Consider the following 24,977-nt stretch of genomic DNA (forward strand, 5'->3'; position numbering starts at 1 on the left):
CCATGTGTTTACGCCATGCATTCTGGCATTTTTTTCAGTGATGTATAACTTTTTGGCAACCTTCCATTGGGTACCCTCAACGTCTGGCTGGCACTCCAACATTCTCAAGGACGGCCGTCTTTGTCATTGATTTAACTTTCAATCATCTTAACCCTTTTGCAACCTTAAAGGCCTACTGAAATGAGATTTTCTTATTCAAACGGGGATAGCAGGTCCATTCTATGTGTCATACTTGATCATTTCGCGATATTGCCATATTTTTTCTGAAAGGATTTAGTAGAGAACATCAACAATAAAGTTTGCAACTTTTGGTTGCTAATAAAAAACCCTTGCCTGTACCGGAGGTAGCAGACGATGACGTCACCGGTGTGAGGGCTCCTCATATCCTCACATTGTTTATAATGTGAGCCTCCAGCAGCAACAGCTATTCGGACCGAGAAAGCGACAATTAATTTGAGCGAAGATGAAAGATTCGTGGATGAGGAAATTTAGAGTGACAAACTAGAAAAAACACAAAAGGCGATTGCATTGGGAGCGATTCAGATGTTTTTAGACACATTTACTAGGATAATTCTGGGAAATCCCTTATCTTTCTATTGTGTTGCTAGTGTTTTAGTGAGTTAAATAGTACCTGATAGTCGTAGGGGTGTGTCCACGGGTGTGTTGACGCCAGTCACTGAGGGAAGTCACGATCAGCTGCAGCACAACAGAAGCTCAGCTGATCTCCGGTAAGAGGCAATTTATTTCCACAATTTTCTCACCGAAAACTGCCGGTCGACATGTAGTCGGGATCCATGTTTGCTTGACCGCTCTGATTCATAGTAAAGCTTCACCTCCGGGAATTTTAGACAAGGAAACACCGTGTGTTTGTGTGTCTAAAGGCTTCCCACCTCCATCTTTCTACTTAGACTTCTCCATTATTAATTGAACAAATTGCAAAAGATTCAGCAACACAGATGTCCAAAATACTGTGTAATTATGCGATGAAAAGAGACCACTTTTAGCTGTGTGTGGTGCTGGGCTAATATGTCCCCTCCAACCAATAACGTTAATAACACGCGTCATCATTCCGTGACGTTTTCAACAGGAAACTCCGGGAAGTTTAAAATTGCAATTTAGTAAACTAAAAAGGCCGTATTGTTAATATTTCATCATTGATATATAAACTATCAGACTGCGTGGTCGGTAGTAGTAGGTTTTCAGTAAGCCTTAAAGGAGTCTTATTATGCAAATCCAACTTTTTTTTACCTCATGGTACCTGCTTATGTGTATTTGGGATCTGCATAAGTCCTGAACATTTTAAATCAAACCGTGAAGGCATTACAGAGATATTTATAAAACAATCTTTCCCTGTTTCCTACGGTCCGTTTGGAGTTTGCTCCTTTTGTGACGTTTTTGCCATAGTTGTCGTCCATATATTGGTAAACATTTACCCAAGTATCCTTCCATGACTCAATTCAAATTTATCTAGAACTGGCTGTGCTAAAACATCATGTGGACGATGAAACCCAATGAAAGAATATACTCGTTTGTTTGTTTTCACCAACACAAGTAACTACACAAACTTTTAGCCTCATCTGAAATACGAAAGTGCCTTACTTTTTACCTTTTATGATTTGTGACAATGCACCTTCAACCCGGGAGAAATCTCTCTTCGTTTGTCCAATAAATTACTTTTAATAGCGGGCGCAATGACTACTATCCCTGGCAAGCCTGGGCAATTATTTTGACTCGGGGGGCCACTTTTAGAGAAAAAAATATGTCTGAGGGCCGGTATATCTATTATTAGGAACACTAATACAAAACCTCACAATAATGTCTGATTGAATGCTAAAAACGGTATGACAGACCGCCTTAAAAAACGTAATGGAATTTTACATTTTTCTAAAAACGATAAAACACTGAACATTGACAAAATATGAATGTCACAGCCGCTTTCGATCGACATATTTTCCAATCAAGTGAAACGCAACAAAATTGCAACAAACAGGTAAATATGAACGCGAAGGGTACAAAATAAACCCACCTAGTACCAACCTCTTCACGTCCGTTGTGTCCTGAGCAAGACACTTCACCCTTGCTCCTGATGGGTGCTACGGTTAGCGCCTTGCATGGCAGCTCCCTCCATCAGTGTGTGAATGTGTGTGTGAATGGGTAAATGTGCTTTGAGTACCTTGAAGGTAGAAAAGCGCTATACAAGTACAACCCATTATATATATACTGTATATATATATATATAATATATATCTATATGTAAAGTGCTTTACATATTGAAACCCAATATTTAAGTTGCGTTTTTAAACCAGTGCGGGCGGCACTGGGAGCAGGTGGGTAAAGTGTCTTGCCCAAGGAGACAACGGCAGTGACTAGGATGGCAGAAGCGGGGATTGAACCTGGAACCCCTCAAGTTGCTGGCACAGCCACTGTACCGACCGAGCTATACCGCTATATATTGATTTCAATTAATTTCAAGAGCTTCTGTAGCCGAGGATCGGACCGGCATGTGCCCTGCCTTCGGCTGCCGCCCAGCTCACATTGCACCCGACCTCTATGGCCCCTGCTATGGGTGGTGAGCCCATTGGAGGGGTGACCCACGTTGCCTCTTCGGGTTGTGCCCGGCCGGGCCCCATGGGAACAGGCCCGGCCACCAGGCGCTCGCCATCGTGCCCCACCTCCGGGCCAGGCTCCAGAGGAGGGCCCCGGTGACCCGCGTCCGGGCGAGGGAAACCTGGGTCCATGTTTTTTCTTCTTCATAGAGGTCTTCGAACTGCTCTTTGTCTGATCCCTCACCTAGAACCTGTTTGCATTGGGAAACCCTACCATTTATGCCCCCGGACAACATAGCTCCTAGGATCATTGGGACACGCAAACTCCTCTACCACGATAAGATGGCAGCTCAGAAACGCCTCCCTAGGGAGGTGTTTAGGGCACGTCCAACCGGTAGGAGGCCACGGGGAAGACCCAGGACACGTTGGGAAGACTATGTCTCCCGGCTGGCCTGGGAACGCCTCGGGATCCCCTGGGAAGAGCTAGACGAAGTGGCTGGGGAGAGGGAAGTCTGGGTTTCCCTGCTTAGGCTGTTGCCCCCGTGACCCGACCTCGGATAAGCGGAAGAAGATAGATGGATGGAAGGATAATTTCAAGAGGCAGAGCAAATTTAAGATAGAAACCTTTTTAGTTAAGCTCGATCGTGGAACGTAATGTTGAGGTACTACTGTACACTGTCACTCTGCTCTTATCCAATGTAGTAGATTCCGTATATCATCCACCACTATGCAACATTAAGGCGTGGAACATGAAATCTCATGTCCTAGCAACACTAGCATAGCTAAATGAGTTATAATGCTAACATTACAGTCATATTTTAACATAAATAACATTCTAGGTTAGTTTATTATCTAAAGAAAAGTTGAATGATCCCACTTACAGCCCCTACATCTGTACTGTAGCTGATTGACAAATGGTTGGCAGCGCTCCTAATTTTTGGTAAGGATGTGTAGCAAAGCCTGTTTTTAATTGTCATCACCAAAAGCAGTTCCCTGGAAAGTGGAGTGCTATGGCAAAGCACACCATACATTTTGTTGGATTATTTTGTATCAATGAAAACAATGTAGTTTATAGTGTTGACACAAACAACACTGGAAACACAAGTCAGAGCAGGATTTACTGTTCCAAACAGTTCTGTGGTCAGCTGAACTGGACTGGATTGCTTCTAGGAAACGTGGCTGTTCAGAGGCGTGTGCTAAACAGATGTTGCAGCCCCATTGACCAATGTTTGCGTCTGAGTCCCGAGTGGCTTCCTAATTACAACGTCGGTGCGAAAACAACTTTTGACACAAAGAACCGAGCACCAGAGAAAGTGCAGATTTAAATACAGCGTGAACATATTTGCCCACATTGAACAATGAGGACGTTCCAGTATTTTCACTTCTTGCCAACATGTTAGCACTTACCTATCCGAAACATAAAGAGCAGCCTTAGGTGCCGCTCTGTGTGGCAATTCAAAGGAGAGATTTATGTAGAAACCGTACACACTGAGGGTGTCAAAGCAGAGGTCAACTTTTAAGAGCGTTCCCATCCACTCAGCAGCCTATCATGCAGTCTCTCACTTTATGACCGTCTCTGCTATCAGTCAAATCATTGTTTATCTTTTAGCCAGAATGTTTCTAAAGTAACTACTTATGTTTTAAGTTGTTGTTAATGTTTCCTACAACGACCACAGAGCGAACAGTTTTTGTGAAGATTACAATTTGTTGGTTGTTGTTACAGTACGAGGATTCCGCAAAAAACTGTCGATTTCCGCACAACCTTTTGGAGGCGTGTCACATACAATAAAAAATGCATCTTTCTGTTACATTTTGGAATAGAGTAATTTATCTGGTCCGTCGTTTTCTACTTCTCACTTTACGTCTTTCTCAGTGAACCGTAGAAGAGCAAACTAGCTATTAAAGGAACGGACAAGCGCTCCACTATTTATTTATTGATTGTAAGAGGAAATTGTCGCTATTTTTCGGTAATTTCTCTCACAATTCAACCATTCCATTTAGTCCAGATTTAAAAATGTTGTCCTGAGGGTTTTTTTTTTGTGAACTCCAATGTTTCTACTTCAGAACAGATGTTTTCAAAAAGGTAAAAAATATGCAAAAAATGTTGCCTGTGCTATTATGTTTCTGGCAAAAAAGAGAGAACCGATAAAAATTGTTCTAACACTTGACTATGGGGAACATATTCACCAGTAATTAGTTGCTTATTAACATGCAAATTAGTAACATATTGGCTCTAAATTAGTCATTATTAAGTACCTATTAATGCCTTATTCAGCATGGCCTTATTATACAACCAGTAAGCCATTAACTAAGAGTCTTTCCTCAATAACCACAGAATTATTGCTTATTAGTACTAAGTAAGGAAGTTGTTTTATATGATTGTCCCTTTAATACCACTTAATGAATGTGGTCTATTCTTACATAACAAAACACAAAACTAAAAATGTTAATAGTGTCCAGTTAAAGGCCTACTGAAACCCACTACTACCGACCACGCAGTCTGATAGTTTATATATCAATGATGAAATATTAACATTGCAACACATGCCAATACGGCCTTTTTAGTTTACTAAATGACAATTTGAAATTTCCCGGGAGTTTCGTTTTGGAAACATCGTGTAATGATGACGTGTACGCAGGACGTCAGGGGTTTTTAGGAAGTATGAGCGCTACGCACACACACACAGCTAAAAGTCGTCTGCTTTAACGGCATAATTACACAGTATTTTGGACGTCTGTGTTGCTGAATACTTTGCAATTTGTTCAATTAATATTGGAGAAGTCACAGTAGAAAAATGGAGTTGGGAAGCTTTAGCCTTTAGCCACACAAACACACGGTGATTCGTTGTTTAGAATTCCCGGAGCTGAAACTTTACTATGGATCAGAGCTCGGTCAAGCGAACATGTTTCCCGACCGAATGTCAACCAGCAAGTTCCGGTGAGAAAATTGTGGTTAAAAAGTCGCCACTTACCGGATATCAGCTGAGTTTGTGCCGTCCGTACAGCTGCCGTCGACTCCCCTGAGACACTGCGCGTCAAGACACCCGTAGACACACCCCTCCGACTATCAGGTACTATTAATCTCACTAAAACACTAGCAACACAATAGAAATATAAGGGATTTCACAGAATTATCCTAGTAAATGTGTTTAAAAACATCGGAATACGTCCCAATACTATCGCGTTTTTTTTTTCTAGTCTGTCGCTATCAATATCCTCAAACACGAATCTTTCACCTTCGCTCAAATTCATGGGGAAATTGTCGTTTTCTCGGTCCGAATAGCTCTTTTTGTTGGAGGCTCCCATTAAAAACAATGTGAGGATGTGAGGAGCCATCAACGGGTGACGTCATCGTCTGCGACTTCCGGTAAAGCCAGAGCTTTTCCGTTAGCGACCAAAAGTTGCGAACTTTATCGTCGATGTTCTTTACTAAATCCTTTCAGAAAAAATATGGCAATATCGCGAAATGATCAAGTATGACACATAGAATGGACCTGCTTTCCCCGTTTGAATAAGAAAATCTCATTTCAGTAGGCCTTTGTCTCTGTTACTTAGAATATGTTCCCCTAGTGTCCTAATAATTCTAACCCCAACCCTAACCCTAACTGTCCAAATAACTCTATTTTAAGTCTTTGTTACTTAGAATATGTTCCCCATACTGAAGTGTTACCAAAATTGTATAAAAATGGTTAAGTGAAGGTGTAAAATGTAAAGCGCTTTGAAGCACTCTCACACCAAGAGGGTTTTAATCTCTACTCTTCTACTGTTGTCGAGTATTTAGGATTGTGTTTGAATTTACAACCTTTCCTTCTTTCTGTTTAAACTCACATTTCCGCTACGCCTGTCGGGATGTCGCCTATTCATTTCACACAGGATTTCTATAGCGGTAAAGTAAACTTTAATGTTTCCGTTCCTTCTCAACTGTCGGAAAATCCGCCGTCCTTTTTTTTATTTTTTATTAAACAGCGGCTTCCGAGTGTTTAAGATTTATCACTGCAGGTAACGACTGCTTTGTGTCCAAGATTGTCTTTGTAAGGAATTGTGTTTGTTTGTCACATGACAAAGTTATATTTACTGCCTGTTTCTTGAGGTTTTTTGTGAATCTAAAAAGGATATCATTACATATCTGCAGAGGAAGTGCATGCGTGTGGTTTTCAGAGAATGCTCTTTTGGTGTTGACCAAGGCGACTGCACTTGTAGCAGCTACCCAACGTTGTTGTTGCTCCGACATCCAAGATGCCCCCCTCCCCCAGCTGTCAGACCCAGAAAAAGGTTCATTGTGCAGGCATGGAGGGAACGAGTGCGGCCTGGTTCTGCTTAGCGTGCAGCTCTGCATCTGAAACACTTACCTTCCTCCAGGGGCTGCATCTGGAGTTGGTTTCCTGTCGGGGGGCTTTGCTGAGCAAGGTTGGGGAGGAGTTTGGGGAAAGCTCTATGATTGGCTGGGATCCGAGCCCAGATGGACCCCAGGATGGTAAAAAAAAATGTCAAACAGCCATCTGTCAATCACTGGGATGCAGATTTAAACCAGAAGCTAACATACACAGAAGCTTGTGATTGGTGCAAATACTTGAGCGAGTAGCCAATGATCTGCAGACATAAATTTACCAACTGGTTCACTATTTACAGCCATCCCCAGTTTTAAAAAACTCCAGTTAAAAACAGTGTTTATATTCGCCTAATTGTGAGCTGCTTGTTTAGCATTGATTTGTCAGATAATGCCATTGTTACTCTATAATTAAAGTTAAGTTAAAGTTAAAGTACCAATAATTGTGCCTAAACGGTCTAATTCGAGGAACAGTGTATTCCAGAATTGTATGTAATGATACTTCCTGTTATTACTGGAGTAATGCACGAGCTAAAGGTAGGCCGTAATATCTGTTCAGTATGATCGGTTATAAGGTCACGGTTCAGTTCATTTTTGGAACAGTCAGGGAACAAAATGCAAACTGCCAAGCTGGTGTGTTAACTAAAGGATTTTTGAAATAAATCTTTTTTTTAATTAGTGAACCGCTGACAGGTAATTCTCCAATAATACAAGTAAAAAGTCTAACCCAGGGGTGTCCCAATAATACAAGTAAAAAGTCTAACCCAGGGGTGTCAAACTCATTTTAGATCGGGGGCCACATGGACAAAAATCTACTCCCAAGTGGCCCGGCACGGCACGATAACTTAAAAATAAAGACAACTTCAGATTGTTTACTTTGTTTGAAAATAGAACAAGCGCATTCTGAAATTGTACAAATCATGGGGTGTCAAACGTACAGCCCGAGGGTTGAGTTTGCTAAGTATGAAAGTTAACCTGAAATTTCTGAATTAAAGACCAAGCTGTTCTAAATGTGTCCGCTATATGTCGCAATCAGTCGAGGAAAATGATCATACTACATAAATAACATACTGCAATTTGATTTTGTTATAATTTTTTTTATCTTGATATATTGAAAATTGTTACCAATTGTCATGCCTTGTGATCATGTTTTGTTTAGTTGTGTTCTGTTACTTCAAGACTCCATTAGTTCCTGTTTTTTCACACCCTTGTTTTTTCACCATGGCGACTCATTAGCTTTCACCTGTCCTCATGAGACTCACGCACCTGTTGTCAATCATGACGTAACTATTTAAGCCTGCATTTGCCAGGTAGTCGACCTGGCATCATCACTCAATTTATGATTACTCTGCACTCTGCTTCATGCCATGTTTACTGTTCCATGCTATTTTACAGTTCGTTTCATGCCACAGTAAGTGTTTGTTTCATGTTCATAGTTGAAGTTAAGTGTAAGTTTTGTTTATTCAAGCCACAGTTTAGTAAGTTTCCTAGTTTCTTGTTTCCTTAGCCAAGTTTGTGTCTACACCTTGTGCGCGCCTTTTGTTTGCACCTTTATAGTAATAATTAAAGCATGTACTGTATTTACCTTCACGCCATGTCCGGTCCAGTTCTGTTGCATCTCGGGAAAACAATCCACGCAGAAAATTGCACCAAAGTCCAAGTTATGACACCAATGAGTTAAGTGATAAACATTATCACATCATTTATTCAGAAAATTATAAATAACGACAAATAAAGTATGTATACTATTAACTGCAACAGGTATGTTAAAAAAAAACGACATTATGAGTTGTACAATTTCAGAATGTACTTGTTCTATTTTCATACAAAGAAAAAAATCTGAAGTTGTCTTTATTTTTAAGTTATCGCGCCGTGATTTTTTCCAGTACGGCCCACTTGGCAGTAGAGTTTACTCCATGTGGCTCCCGATCTAAAATGATTTTGACACCTCTGGTACAAATCATGTTGTTGTTGTTTTTGTTTACAATTACCTGTTGCGGTTAAAAGTATATTTACTTTATTTGTTGTTATATATATTTTCTGAATAAATTAGAGATGTCCGATAATATCGGACTGCCAATAAATGATTTAAAATTTAATATTTGGAAATTATCAGTATCGGTTTGTGCAGGGTGTACCCCGCCTTCCGCCCGATTGTAGCTGAGATAGGCGCCAGCGCCCCCCGCGACCCCGAAAGGGAATAAGCGGTAGAAAATGGATGGATGGATGGATGGGTTTCAACATGTAAAATGTATGACTTATTAAAACGCCGCTGTACGGAGTGGTACACGGACGTAGGGAGAAGTACAGAGCGCCAATAAACCTTTTGTGCCGGCCCAATCACATAATATCTACGGCTTTTCACACACACACAAGTGAATGCTATTCATACTTGGTCAACAGCCATACAGGTCACACTGAGGGTGGCCGTATAAACAACTTTGACACTGTTACATGTATGCGCCACACTGTGAACCCACACCAAACAAGAATGACAAACACATTTCGGGGGAACATCTGCACCGTAACACAACAGAACAAATATCCAGAACCTCTTGCATCACTAACTCTTCCGGGACACTACAATATACACCCCTCACTACCCCTCAACCACCCTGCCCCCCAAACCACGCCCATGTGAACCAGCTCATGTACCCAAACTTGTTACATTGTTTAATGCATTTAGCGGGGCATCACAACAAAATTAGGCATAATAATGTGTTCATTCCACGACTGTATATACCAGTATCGGTTGATATCTGGATCGGTAATTAAGATTTGGACAATATTGGATATCGGCAAAAAAGACATTGGTTATCTTTAGTGATAATGTTCATCAGTCAACTCATTGGGGTTAATTTTCAATCTATCAAGATTTTTTTTTAAATTATCCAAATCAAATTAAAGTATTTTATTTATGTAATTGATCATTTTCCTCGACTGATGCACTAACATCATGTGGTTTATTTTGTACATATGTAGCATCTGCTACAAACATACAAAGAATCGCTATTGTGACATTTAGTGGACACATTTAGAACAGCAGTTTATTTCATTCTAAAATTTTCGGTTAATTTTTATACTTGGCAAACTCATCCCGCGGGCCGGATAAACCTGTTCACGGCCCTGCTCCGGCTCTCGGGCCATTCCTTTGACACCCCTTGTCCAAACAGTAAACACTAACAAACTAAAAGAATATTCATACGTAATGTAATCCAGTGATACACCTTCAAAATGAGTTTCTACAAGTTAGAGTGTGTGTGTCAGCGCTTTGACTCCAACATTGTTGATCTTTAAGCACCACTGCTGGAAAGAGCTTTTTTTTTCTCCCCACTCAGCTCCTCTAGCGTTCAACCCATCTTGCTTCCTGACCTCAAGACCTCCGTATCCGCAACAGGCCACTCACAGGAGCTTTTTTTTTTCAATCTCTTGAAAATAACCATTGACAAATGTGTCACACATGAAAACGAGGGAGGTGGCGTCTTAAGGGGCCTAACAATTTGATTTGATTAGGATTTTTAATGAATCTCCCATACAGGATTTATTCTGACGGTATATTTGTCAACTTATCAGACAGAACAATCCAACAGATAAAGTACCTTAGAAATTTGACTTCTTTTGACCGAAAATTCCAAAACTGAGAACAGATTTTGGAACTAGCAAGTTTATTACAAAACAAATAGAATAGAATAGAATAGAAAGTACTTTATTGATCCCTGGAGGAAATTCAGCACCACAGTTCGCTCACAATGGACAATAATAATAATAAATAATATATAACATATATTATATACATAATATATAGTACATGAATAATAGAAATATATTCTACATTTAAGTGCAGTCAAGGAACATATGCATTATACAGTCTGATGGCTGTCGATATGAAGGACCTCTTGTGTCGTTTCGTGTTACATTTTGGGAGCCTGAGCCTTCCACTGAACGTGCTCATTCTCTCCGCAAGGTCCGAGTGTAGTGGGTGGGAGGTGTTGTCGATAATGGCTAGGAGTTTTGCTACACTTCTCCTCTCTGACACCACCGCCAGAGAGTCTTTAAGAGAGAAATTTGGAAAAATAAAGACTTTTAAACAAAATCCTAGTAATTCAACTTTAACAGTTTGTTTAATGTGTGATGTCTGATTGTCTATCATTCTTAATGTCATTGTAATCGACTAGTTGCTACTATACAGTCCGTCCCGTAAAACTGTCTAAGCGGCTTTTTTTCTTCGCCGTTCTTTTTTTATCATTCAGTATTATATTTATTTATATATATATATATATATATATATATATATATATATATATATACCGTATTCCCTTGAATCTTACCAAAGGCATGCGGTAAAAGTAAGCATGCGGTAATTATCTTAAAACCTCTTCTCACTCCGGCACTTGCCAAAGGCATGCAGTAAAAATTTGAGTGTGATGTAAGCTTGGACCTTAAATCCTACTGACTAGTTCTTAATCGTCTTCCCTTTATGCGATTTCAAATTACCGGTATTGAAATCAGCCTCCTCCATTTTAAAATTGATGACAGGGGAAGTGTCACCCGTGACGTCACGAGTTTGACCAGGCGGTAATACTCAGCATGCGCTTATTATTTTGCAAAACGAGTTTGACCCGGCAGTAATTCAAGGCAGGCGCATACTATATACCTTGCGGCAATTCAAGGAAAAATATATATATGTATATATATATATATATATATATATGTATGTAATTATTTTATTTTTTTAATTTACATTAACATTTTAATTGAAAATTGATTACTTGAAAAAAACTTGATATAGTAATAAATCCTGTTCATGAAAAATGTACTGTATTTTATTTGTAAAAAAAAATTATTTAAAAAAAAAAAGCAATATGGCGCTTTCAATAAATGTATTTTTAATAAAATAAAATGTACTAACCATGAAGTTTGAAGATCACTTTGCAATCTGTTCTAATTTTAGTCCTGATATGGGTATTTTGTACATAGCGCCCATGACAGACTTATATGTGGGTGTGTTCCTGTAATAAAACCTATGATTTAATGTTGCATCACAGAAAAATCCACAAAAAAAAAAAAAAATAGATTATTAATCCTTTTGCTGGAATCTCGTGTGACGTCGTGCATTTTTCAAAGCATTTTTTTCCAGAGAAAGAGTAGCCATTACCAAGCGAGACATTTTCATGTCATCAACTTCGAATGGCAGCCTCCTTTTTTTTTCTTTGTGGAAATTCCCCTAAACATTGTTTGTCCATTAGCGCAAGTTCACCTTTTGGGGAAACTACTTCATTAGGCAAAATACTAAGATTAGATTTCAGGGCTCCCTGGAAGCGACGCTTTGGCTTGAGCGTTCTGGTGACACCTCATACAGTATGTTGTCAACATACAGTACGAGCCTTCATGTAGTCCAACGCTTCACAAGCACCTCTTCATGAGGTGCTGTTTGGCTTTTGGCTTTCATCCCTGAATCTGACTGTACTGCGTCTTTGGCTCAGTGCACATTTCTCCTGGGTTAGACACACGATCCCCCCGTCCCTCAGTGGGCCCACCACCAGGTCCGAATTCTAGAAGAACACAACGTCTTTTTGATAAGAGGAACACAAAGTTCTTCACATTAATGTTGCATCTTCTCAAGGGGCAATATTATAAAAATACACCTTAAATATACATTTTTTTTAAGAGTAGTCAGTGTAGAACCACACCCTTTGTACAACATTTCTATGAGCTCATCTTTGTTATTGAAATTGAGTCAACACAGGTTTTTTTGTGTGTAAATATCTGTTAAGGTAAGTGTCCATAGTATGAATATTTACTTATCTACCACTGCCTTAATCCTCTTGGGCATGGGTGTCAAACTCTGGCCCGCGGGCCAAATCTGGCCCGCTGTGCAATTTAATTTGGCCCTTGAGGCATTATCAATTTATCATTAGAGCTGGCCCGCCGGTGTTATACAGCGTCGGTGCCGCCGTAACACTGCATTCACCGCTAATACTCATACTTGCCAACCCTCCTAATTTTCCCGGTAGACTCCCGAAGTTCAATGCCCCTCCCGAAAATCTCCCGGGGCAACCATTCTCCCGAATTTATACCGATTTCCACCTGGACAGCTATATTGGGTGCGTGCATTTAAGGCACTGCCTTTAGCGTTCTCTACAACCTGTCGTCACGTCTGCTTTTCCTCCATACTAACAGCGTGTCACATAATATTTGTGGCTTTTACACACACACACACACAAGTGAATGCAAGGCATACTTGGTCAACAGCCATACAGGTCACACTGAGGGTGGCCGTATAAACAACTTTACCACTGTTACAAATATCTGCCACACTGTGAACCCACACCAAACAAGAATGACAAACACATTTCGGGTGAACATCCGCACCGTAACACAACAGAACAAATACCCAGAACCCCTTGCAGCACTAACTCTTCCGGGAAACTTCCAGCAAACTGACCAATAATTATCGTTTTATTCATGCATTTTCTCTTGCTACTTCGAGGCTTGAATGTTTGGTTCATTCATTATTGTTATTTTATTTTCAAATATATTGTGGAAAAAATTTGATATTTACCTCAGAAGATTGCAAATAGAAAAAAGGCATACCATTTTTATTTGATATGCCATTGATATTTTTTTAATTATTGTTATTATTATTTGAAACTGGATTTTGCATGTCACTAAAGTTATATTAGCCTTGCTTGTTCAATATTTAATGCAAAACTTGTTTGGGTCCCTATTAAGAGGTTAATTTGTTCAACCTTGGCCCGCGGCTTTGTTCCGTTTAAAATTTTGACCCACTCTGTATTTGAGTTTGACACCCCTGCTCTTGGGCATGACATTCACTAGAGCTGCTATAAAGTAGGGTTGTGACAGGTCTCCAGCCGTCGTGTGGGTTGCAGTGACCATCGATGCAAGACGCATGATAGCATAGTGACTCTCGTTTATTATTTCAATAAACATATTGTGGTTCAAGTCGGTCGCGCCAATTTGTAGCGCGACCTCTCTTCCTGCTCCTCTCGGCGCGCCTTTCGGTAGTCTGTGGCTGCGTCTTCCTCTGGGTCGTTCTCGTCGTCTTTGTTGTCCGTTGTTCCTTCTCCTACTTCTGCCACGATTGCTCCTCCTTCTCCCCTTTTATGCTGCAGCAGGAGATGCAGGGATTGAGAGCAGGTGTGTCGTTTACGCACCTGACTCTGATGGCTGCAGTGTCGCTCCAGGCATGCCCCGCCTCTCCGCTCCGATGCATGCTCCGCCTCCTGTCCGCCATCTTGGGCAGGACCGCTGTTTGTCCTAGCCTGCTGTCGGCTCTGTCTCTCCACAAGGGTATACTATGATAACACTGTTGTAGTGTTGTAACTATACCAATATTTTGGTACCAGTACTAAAATTGTTTTGATACTTTTCGGTACTTTTCTAAATAAAGGGCACCACAAAAAAGGCATTTTTGGCTTTATTTTAACAACAAATCTTAGGGTACATTAAACATATGTTTCTTATTGCAGTTAAATCCTTAAATACAATAGTGAACATACTAGACAACTTGTCTTTTAGTAGTAAGTAAACAAAGGCTCCTAATTAGTCTGCTGACATATGCAGTAACATATTGTGTCATTTATCATTCTATTGTTTTGTCAACATTATTAAGGACAAGTGGTAGAAAATGAATTATTAATCTACTTGTTCATTCATTGTTAATATCTGCTTACTTTCTCTTTTAACATGTTCTATCTACACTTCTGTTAAAATGAAATAATCACTTGTTCTTCTGTTGTTTGATACTTCACCTTAGTTTTGGATGATACCACAAATGTGGGTCTATTATATTCCTCATGCGTTCAGGGACATATTTCCTGAGTTTATAAACATAATATACATTTCAAAAAAACGAAAGAAGATGTTGTGATGCTAAATAAAATATTGATGTAATCATAGTAGTTTCGACTGGATACAGTGGGGCAAAAAAGTATTTAGTCAGCCACTTAAAATGATTGTGCTCGACGCCTCAATCGTTGGTATGTGTTCATCTATAAAACCATTCTGGGTATCACCCAGAATGGTATCTGTGTCAAAGAAAGAAGGAAGTCACAATCTTCGTTCAATGAATGTTCTGCGATTTGTCATCCCCAAAGTAAGAACTGAACTGGGCAAGAAAGCATTTAGGTTTTCAGCACCGAAGGCTCGGAGTAACCTAAAATCAAATCTTCATCTTCAAACCCTTGTTACATTAAATGAGTTTAAAGCTTCTGTGAAAGGACTGCAGCCGACCTTGTGTTATGTGAGCAAGTTTTAAAGGCCTACTGAAACCCACTACTACCGACCACGCAGTCTGATAGTTTATACATCAATGATGAAATATTAACATTGCAACACATGCCAACACGGCCTTTTTAGTTTACTGAATTGCAATTTTAAATTTGGCGCGAATTATCCTGCTGAAAACGTCGCAGTATGATGACGCGTGCGCGTGACGTCACGGATCGTAGCGGACATTTTGGTCAAGCACCGATCCCAGCTATAAGTCGTCTGCTTTAATCGCACAATTACACAGTACTCTGGACATCTGTGTTGCTGAATCTTTTTGCAATTTGTTCAATTGATAATGGAGACTTCAAAGAAGAAAGATGTAGCCACACAAACACAGCTGGTGTTTCCTTGTTTACATTCCCGAAAGATGACAGTGAAGCTTTACTATGGAACAGAGTAGTCAAGCGAACATGGTTCCCTACCACATGTCAACCGGCAGGTTTCGGTGAGAAAATGGTGGTAATAAGTCGGCTCCTACCGTAGACATGAGCGGAGAGTTTGCGTCGTTCCTCATGCAGCTGCGGACTCTCTTTTCTCCTCCCACCGGCTGCCCCCGACTGTCGGGTACTTCCACCGTGGAGAAAGAAGGAGAAAAAAAAATCTCAGCCCGGCCCGACCGGCTGCCTTCGCCTCGTCGAGAAACGTGGCTTCCCTCGTAGACACTGGCAGTCACCAAACCCGTGGCCACACCCGTCCGATTTTCAGGTTGTACAGGTACGACCATATAATCTCACTAAAACACAATAAGCAGATAAGGGATTTTCCAGAATTATCCTAGTAAATGGGTCTAATATCTGAATCGCTCCCACTGCCCTCTTTTTTTTTTTTCCTAGTCCTTCACTCTCACTTTCCTCATCCACGAATCTTTCATCCTTGCTCAAATTAATGGGGAAATCGTTGCTTTCTCGGTCCGAATCGCTCTCGCTGCTGGTGGCCATGATTATAAACAATGTTCTGATGTGAGGAGCTCTACAACCCGTGACATCACGCGTACATCATCTGCTACTTCTGGTACAGGCAAGGCTTTTTTGTTGCAAACTTTATCATGGATGTTCTCTACTAAATCCTTTCAGCAAAAATATGGCAATATCGTGAAATGATCAAGTATGACACATAGAATGGACCTGCTATCCCCGTTTAAATGAGAAAATCTCATTTCAGTAGGCCTTTAATGTTGTAAATGTGATGTTTTATGTGTTGTTTACTGTTTTTAATGTAACCTTACTACTGCCCTCTTGGCCAGGTCTCCTTTGGAAAAGAGATCTTTGATCTCAGTGGGATTTGACCTGGTTAAATAAAGGCTAAATAAAATAAAAACGTATAGTTGATAGATCAGGTGACTCTTCTAAAACCTGTTAAGTTTAAAAAAAAATGCAATCTATCTTATGAAATGACTAAAAAAAAAGGTATAATTATAGGGTGTACTTGCTTTTGTGAGATACTCCGTCGTCCTAACATCTAAGAGCTCTTTCCTAGCATCTTCTCGAAGTGTTTTTCTTCTGCGCTTCCCTTCTTTCTCTCAGTCCCCTGACATCCACGCTGTTCATCAGACGGATTAGAACCACACCCTTTGTGCAACATTTCAATGAGCTCATCCTTGTTGTGAGAGCGCTCAACCTCCTTTTTGAGCAGTCTGGTGATCTACAGCGTCACGGACTCCGGCTCAATCCCACATGTGGTACGTTTGAAGCCGGTTCTTTTCCTGCGTGTCACCAAAAAAACGGTCACTGCTCCTTCACCACTTCCCTAAAACGTTGGCAGAATGTGACCCTGTAGAGCCACCGCAAGAATGAAAATGAATGATTTGTTTGCCTCTGTCGCTTGCACGGCTAATTGTGGAGCTGCTCGTATATCACAATAATGTATCCATTCGCAAAATTATACACGTTTTTGCTTTTCTGTTGGTGAGGAACCATAAACTGGTCTAGTAGCGCCACCAACGTTATAAAGGCCTACTGAAATGAGATTTTCTTATTTAAACGGGGATAGCAGGTCCATTCTATGTGTCATACTTGATCATTTCGCGATATTGCCATATTTTTGCTGAAAGGATTTAGTAGAGAACATCGACGATAAAGTTCGCAACTTTTGGTCGCTAATAAAAAAGCCTTGCCTGTACCGGAAGTAGCAGACGATGTGCGCGTGACGTCACGGGTTGTGGAGCTCCTCACATCCTCACATTGTTTACAATCATGGCCACCAGCAGCTACAGCGATTCGGACCGAGAAAGCAACGATTTCCCCATTCATTTGAGCGAGGATGAAAGATTCATGCATGAGGGAAAGTGAGAGTGAAGGACTAGAAAGAAAAAAAAAATACTAGACGGCAGAGCGATTCAGATGTTATTAGACAAATTTACTAGGATAATTCTGGAAAATCCTTGATCTGCTTATTGTGTTACTAGTGTTTTAGTGAGATTATATAGTCGTACCTGTACAACCTGAAAGTCGGAAGGGTGTAGCCACGGGTCTGGTGACCGCCAGTGTCTCCGAGTGAAGCTACGTTTCTGGACGAGTGGGGCCGGGCTGAGAATTTTTTTCCCCTCCTCCACGGTTGAAGCATCCGACGGTCGGGGGCGAAAGTGGGAGGAGGCAAGAGAGTCCGCAGCTGCCTCTTTGACAGGTGCAGAAGGAACGACGCAAGCTCTCCGCTCATGTCTACGGTAAGAGCTGACTTATTACCACCATTTTCTCACCGAAACCTGCCGGTTGACAAGTGGTAGGGAACCAGGTTCGCTTGACCGCTCTGTTCCTTAGTAAAGCTTCACCGTCATCTTTCGGGAATGTAAACAAGGAAACACCGGCTGTGTTTGTGTTGCTAAAGGCGGCCGTAATACACCGCTTCCCACCTACATCTTTCTTCTTTGATGTCTCCATTATTAATTGAACAAATTGCAAAAGATTCAGCAACACAGATGTCCATAATACTGTGGAATTATGCGATGAAAAGAGACGACTTATAGTTGTGAACGGTGCTGGAACAAAATGTACTCTATAATGCGTGACGTCACGCACACGCGTCATCATACCGCGATGTTTTAGCATGATACTTCCGCGCAAAATTTAAAATTGCAATTTAGTCAACTAAACCGGCCTTATTGGCATGTGTTGCAATGTTAATATTTCATCATTGATATATAAACTATCAGACTGCGTGGTCGGTAGTAGTGGGTTTCAGTAAGCCTTTAAAGGGGGACGGTGTGGCGCAGTTGGGAGAGTTCCTGGTTCAATCCCCACCTTCTACCAACCTCGTCAAGTCTGTTGTGTTCATGAGCAAGACACTTCACCCTTGCTCCTGATGGGTCGTGGTTAGGGCCTTGCTTGGCAGCTCCCGCCATCAGTGTGTGAATGTGTGTGTGAATGGATGAATGTGGAAATAGTGTCAAAGTGCTTTGAGTACCTTGAAGGTTGTAAAGTGTATGCAAGTACAACCCATTTATCATTTAGCAAAGGTCATGCAGAGGCAGATGAAGATTTTGAATAGTGGCCACTTATCGTACTTTAAAAGCAGCTAATGTGGAATATAAAACAAAACTTAAACCCGCAGACGTTTTGTGCAAATGTTTTTTGACTAATTACAGTTTACTTTTGTAAACTTGAGGATTCACTGTAGTATAATTTACCACCATGCTGATTGAATTAATTATTTCAATACAAGCAAGTAGTAGAGCTGGGCGTTTCCGGACCAAAAAGTATATATAGTTTTCCTTAAACTTGATATTCGATATATCTATCCATCCATCCATTTTCTTCTGCTTATCCGAGACCGGGTCATGGGGGCAGCAGCCTAAGCAGAGAAGCCTAGACTTCCCTCTCCCCAGCCACTTTGTCCAGCTCCTCCCAGGGGATCCAGAGGCCTTCCCAGGCTAGCCGGGAGACATAGTCTTCCCAACGTATCCTGAGTCTTTCCCGTGGCCATCTACCGGTCGGACGTGCCCTAAACACCTCCTTCAGATGGCATCCTGACCAGATGCCCGAACCACCTTGTAGAGGTTGCCCTCTAGTGGGTTCTTCGGCCCACCACATACTGCCAGGAGAGCCCGGAATTCAGGGTATAACACTGTTTTATTTGCATAAATATCGATAGACTTCTGCTTTCCAGCAAAATGTCTTTTCCTCCTGCGTCCGCTCATCTGCACCTGAACTCCAACAACTTGTCTCGGCCCGGCTGCTGCTAATAAAGGCGACAGGTGATTAGATAACATGGCCCAGCCGGACAATCTACTCACCTGTCGTCCTAGCACACCCCGTTCCTCGATGTGGAGGAGCAGCGGCTTTACTTTGAGCTCCTCCCGGATGGCAGAGCTTCTCACCCTATCTCTAAGGGAGAGCCCCGCCACCCGGCGGAGGAAAGTCAATGACGCAATGACAGATCTGTCAGAACGTGGACTATGGTGGGGTTTGTTTTCCCGGAATGCAAAGGAAGGTGACGGAACATGGCGTGAAGGTAAATACATATTTTAATTTATCTATAAAAAAAAGTGCAAACTAAGGCGCGCTCAAGGCGGAGAACAAATTTGGCAAAAAAAATAAAAAACTACCACTAAGGCCAAAAACTTAAAACATGAAAAACTTGCTAACTGTGACTTGAATAAATAAAATTGATGTGCAGGGCATGAAGCATGAACTATGGCATGAAGCGATTGAACAGAGCATGGAACAAAAACAATGACACCAAGCCGACTGCCTGGCAACTACAAGCTTAAATAATAGTGACATGATTAACACAGGTGCGTGAGTCCTAAACAAAACAGGTGGGTGAGTCCAAATAAGTACAGGTGAAACCAATGAGTTGTCATGGAAATAAAACAAGGGAGTGAAAAAACATTAACTAATGGAATCTTGAAGTAACATAACACAACTAAACAAAACATGACAACTTATACTAAAAAACAATATTTTCTTCTTAATTGAAAGGCAACAAGGCAACCGCTTGTTACTCTCGGGGTCTATTAGCCGCTCAGGCAAGACATAAGGTCTAAAAATGCATTTTCCCATCGACAACATGACATCATCGCGCCAAGTGTGTGCTCTTTCAGTCAATTAGTGCGCATTTTTGATTGTAATTTTGAAAAATATATCTGAATGTGCATGAAGCTTTTCTGTTCAAAATTGTTTGAAATGTCACATGTTAAATGTTTAATTCTTAACTCTCAGTTTACTGTACTTGGTATGTGTTTTCTGTTTCATTGAAAATAAAACAGCAAAGTTCATTTGGCGGTCATCTGTTTTAATTATGAGACACACTTGTGTCAAAGTCATGATTTTTTTTATTTCATGCTTAAAATAAGAAAGTATTACTTTAAAAAAGTAGTTTTATACTTGAGTGTTGATGACACAGCTTTGCATCAGTTGATATTCTAGTTTCAAGCATGTTTTACTCAATCAAATCTCAGCAACAAGCTGTAATATCTTACTCTGAGCATTTAGGACCCTTAAAACAAGTAAAACACTCTAACATAAAATCTGCTTGGTGAGAAGAATACTTTTATCAGACAGAAAATAAGCAAATATCACCCTTATTTGAGATATTTAATCTTACCTAGATTTCTTTTTTTGCAGTGTACTTGTGTGAGCCATGGTTTGTTTTTGTTTTTATTTATACGAGCAGCTTTTATACAGGTTCTCACTAAACCGTTATTTGCAGTCACTTAGTCGTACATGGAATAGGAGGACACATAAAGCACGTTACCTCAACAAATACAAAAACTATGACCACCAAACTTTGGAGGGTTTTAGTTCATTAGCCAAAGAAGAATCCATTAAAGTTTGTGAAGATATGAATAAAGGTGCAGATCCAGGGCCCAGTTTGGCCATGGAGGAGGTTTTCACTACTTAAATATGGTCATTATAGCAATTTAAAGGCCTACTGAAACCCACTAATGAAATATTAACATTGCAACACATGCCAATACGGCCTTTTTAGTTTACTAAATTACAATTTTAAATTTCCCCCGGATTTTCTTGTTGAAAACGTCGCGGAATGATTTTTGTGACGTCTCGGGTTGGAAGGGACATATTAGCCCAGCACCACTTACGGCTAAAAGTCGTCTCTTTTCATCGCATAATTACACAGTATTTTGTACATCTGTGTTGCTGAATCTTTTGCAATTTTTTCAATTAATAATGGAGACTATAAAGAAGAAGGTTGTTGGTGGAAAGCGGTGGATTGCAGCTGCCTTTAGCACCGAAACACAGCCGGTGTTTCTTTGTTGTGAAGCTTTAACAGAGCGATCAGGCGAACATGTTTCTCTACGTCAACCAGCAAGCTTTTGGATGGGAAAATTGTGATATTAAGTCGGCTCATCAGTGGATTATACCTCCTCCTCCTGCAGCTCAAAAAGGCAGCTGTGATCTTGGCTTATCTGATTCTCTCAGAGACACTGGTGTTCACCGCAGCCATCAGCCTTTCAGGTATGACTTTACTATCTCACTGTCTAGTACGTTTGTTTGTTTGTTTGTGTTCTCCCCTAACTTGAAAAGGGTTTTGATATTTTGACCAGGGGTTTCACTAGGACTTCACTCCTTGTTTCAATCCAATGATGAGACAAATCTTTGTTTCTCCTTTTATTTTGGACTTGATTGTCTCTTTTTTTCATTGAATAACTGTAAGGAGTGAAGTCCCAGTGAAACCCCTGGTCAAAATATCAAAACCCTTTTCAAGTTAGGGGAGAACACAAACAAACAAACGTAACTTGACAGTGAAAAACCGTCAGCCACCCTGGTCTCTGTAAACAGTTGTCACTTCTGTATTTGGTAAATTCTCCTGGAGCAGTGTTTGTTGGCCTCTTCTGTATTTGGTAATTTGTCCTCAAGCAGTGTTTGTTGGCCTCTTCTGTATTTGGTAATTTGTCCTCGAGCAGTGTTTGTTGGCCTGAAGTTTGAGCTGAAGCTGCAGACTTAAAAGGAATGGATTTTTGCATCAGGTGAGAGTCTTCCTGATTAGTGATGGTCTTCAGCTGTTGGGATTTTGCATCTGTAATTCCATGTGTGTCCTCTGGGGGAAATGGGAGTCAAACTCATATTTGGACATGAGGCCTTCTGTGTGGGTGAAGGCTTTGGCCTTGTGTAGAGTTTGCCAAAACACTCACTAAAACACTATTAAAACAATAAACAGATAAGGGATAGTCCAGAATTATCCTAGTAAATGTGTCTAATTACATCTGAAACAGTCCCACTGCCGCCGCCTTTTTTTTGATGTGCTTCACTCTAACTTTCCTCATCCACAAAACGTTCATCCTCGCTCAAATTAATGAGGAAATTGTCGCTTTCTCAGTCCGAATAGCTCTTGCTGCTGGTGGCTATGATTTTAAACAATTTGAGGATGTGAGGAGCCCTACAACCCGTGATGTCACGCACACATCGTCTGCTACTTCCGGTAAAGGCAAGGCTTTTTTTATTAGCGACCAAAAGTTGCGAAATGTATCATAAAATGTTCACTAGAAAATAATTTAAGCAAAAATATACCAATATCGCGAAATGATGATGTATGACACATAGAAAGAACCTGCTATCCCCGTTTAAATAAGAAAATCTCATTTCAGAAGACCTTTAATGGTGGCTTTTGCATTGTACTGTACATCCAGATATTACATTTATACACACTTTTTGTGTACTCTTCTCAGGCTCTTGGAGATGCTAATTTTCCGGCCGTGCTAAGGCAGCTGCTGCCCCTGATGAAGCCCCGTGGAGGAGGCCAAGACAGCGGTTCCGACTGGAGGTTCGGGGAAGACGAGTGCGGGCCCGACGAGCTGATCCTCCTGCTGGTCTACCTGTACTCCGTAGCTAACGAGGCGCAGCCGGCCGACCGGCAGGACGTCCAGGAGGAGGAACTGGAGAAGCTGGAGAGGCAGCTGATTGGCGCGCTCACGCTGGCCATCACCAAAGAGACGGCGCTCAGTCCTCTACTGCAAAAAGTCACAGGTAAGACGACTACTTCCTGTTTAGTTAATGCGATTATGAATAATTTACAGCATTGTGCGAACTTGTACTGTGTGGATAGTCACGTTACAATCCTGTAGGTTTTAAATGATATGGTGCGCTCTTGGAGGCGCAATCAGCAGAGCGCACAGGTGAGTGTGCATTGGAATTCACCCGGGCTGTGACAATAACAACAATATCGCCAATACTTGATTGATATTCAGGTCATTCAGCCCAGTATTGTTGGCGTTTTTGGATGTTTTTAGGCGGCATAATAGCATGTTGCAGTGGTTCTCAAATGGGGGTACTTGAAGGTATGCCAAGGGGCATGTGAGATTTTTTTTTTAATATTCTAAAAATAGCAACAATTCAGAAATCCTTTATAAATATATTTATTGAATAATACTTCAACAAAATATGAATGTAAGTTCATAAACTGTGAAAAGAAATGTAACAATGCAATATTCAGTGTTGACATGTTCCATAAATATTGTTATAGATTTCTTTTTTTTGTGAAGAAATGTTTAGAATTAAATTCATGAATCCAGATGGATCTCTATTACAATCCCCAAAGAGGGCACTTTAAGTTGATGATTACTTCTATGTGTAGAAATCTTTATCTATAATTGAATCACTTGTTTGTTTTTCAACAAGTTTTCAGATATTTTTATATCTTTTTCCCATAAAGTTCAAGAAAATTCACTACAAATGAGCAACATTTTGCACTGTTATACAATTGAATACATCAGAAACTGTTGACATAGTGCTGTATTTTACTTCTTTATCTCTTTTTTTCAACCAAAAATGCTTTGCTCTGATTAGGGGGTACTTGAATTAAAAAAATGTTCACAGGGGGTACATCACTGAAAAAAGGTTGAGAACCACTGGCATACTGCATAGTTACCCACCTCATACTTGCCATATTTTACGACTTAGAATGCATTAAAACAAAAGGAAAAACTTTTCTTATATCGAGATTTGTAAATGATAGGCAAAATATTTTTTTCTTGTCACAGTTTTCCACCAATATTTAAATGTTCAGGGGGTATTACTTAGTTTGCACAGAACCTCTGCTGTTTTTTGGGGGTTTCTTTTTTTTTTTAGCTTTGGTCAAATGTCATATTGGTAGATACTGTACATGTTGTTTCCAGTCATGTATTTTATCCAAAATTGGTTGATACAAGAATAATACATGATCCAATAATAACTGTTATGTTCTGATAGCAGCATACCACTAGTGTAACTTTTGTTTTTCTCACCTACTGTTGTCTTATTTATTAAAAAAGCTTTCAATGTATAATTTTGCCACTATGGTAAGAGTTACCTGCAAACTTTTTTTTTTTTTGCAAAAATAGTGTGTATTTAAAGCAGGGGTCACCAACCTTTTTGAAACCAAGAGCTACTTCTTGGGTACTGATTAATGCGAAGGGCTACCAACTAACTTCATACGCACTTAAATAAATTGCCAGAAATTTGCTCAATTTACTTTCAATAAATAAATCTATGTATATATATAAAAATTGGGTATTTCTGTCTGTCATTCCGTCGTAAATCATTTTCCTTTTACGGAAGTTTTTTTGTCGAGAATAAATGATGAAAAAAACACCTTATTGAATGGTTTAAAAGAGGAGAAAACACGAAAAAATGAAAATTTAAATTTTGAAACCTAGTTTATCTTCAATTTCGACTCTTTAAAATTCAAATTCAACCGAAAAAAATTAGGAGAAAAACTAGTTAATTTGAGTATTTTTGAAAAAATAAAAAAAATAATTCATGGAACATCATTAGTAATTTTTTCTGATTAAGATTATTTTTAGAATTTTGGTGACACGTTTTAAATATGTTAAAATCCATCCATCCATCCATTTGGGGTCGCGGGGGGCCCTGGTGCCT

The 24,977-nt window shown here is 40.3% G+C and overlaps 1 protein-coding gene across 1 annotated transcript in view; it reads left to right on the forward strand.

The window, feature by feature from the left end:
- Nucleotides 1-24,977, forward strand: part of scfd2 (sec1 family domain containing 2) — a 353,994-nt gene that overhangs the window by 150,991 nt on the left and 178,026 nt on the right. The window contains exon 6 of the mRNA XM_061888960.1: nucleotides 22,790-23,087. Coding sequence (XP_061744944.1) covers nucleotides 22,790-23,087 — 298 coding nt within the window. The remainder of the gene's footprint in view (nucleotides 1-22,789; nucleotides 23,088-24,977) is intronic.

This window comes from Nerophis ophidion, linkage group LG26 (genome assembly GCF_033978795.1).
Source record: "Nerophis ophidion isolate RoL-2023_Sa linkage group LG26, RoL_Noph_v1.0, whole genome shotgun sequence".
Taxonomy (NCBI): domain Eukaryota; kingdom Metazoa; phylum Chordata; class Actinopteri; order Syngnathiformes; family Syngnathidae; genus Nerophis; species Nerophis ophidion.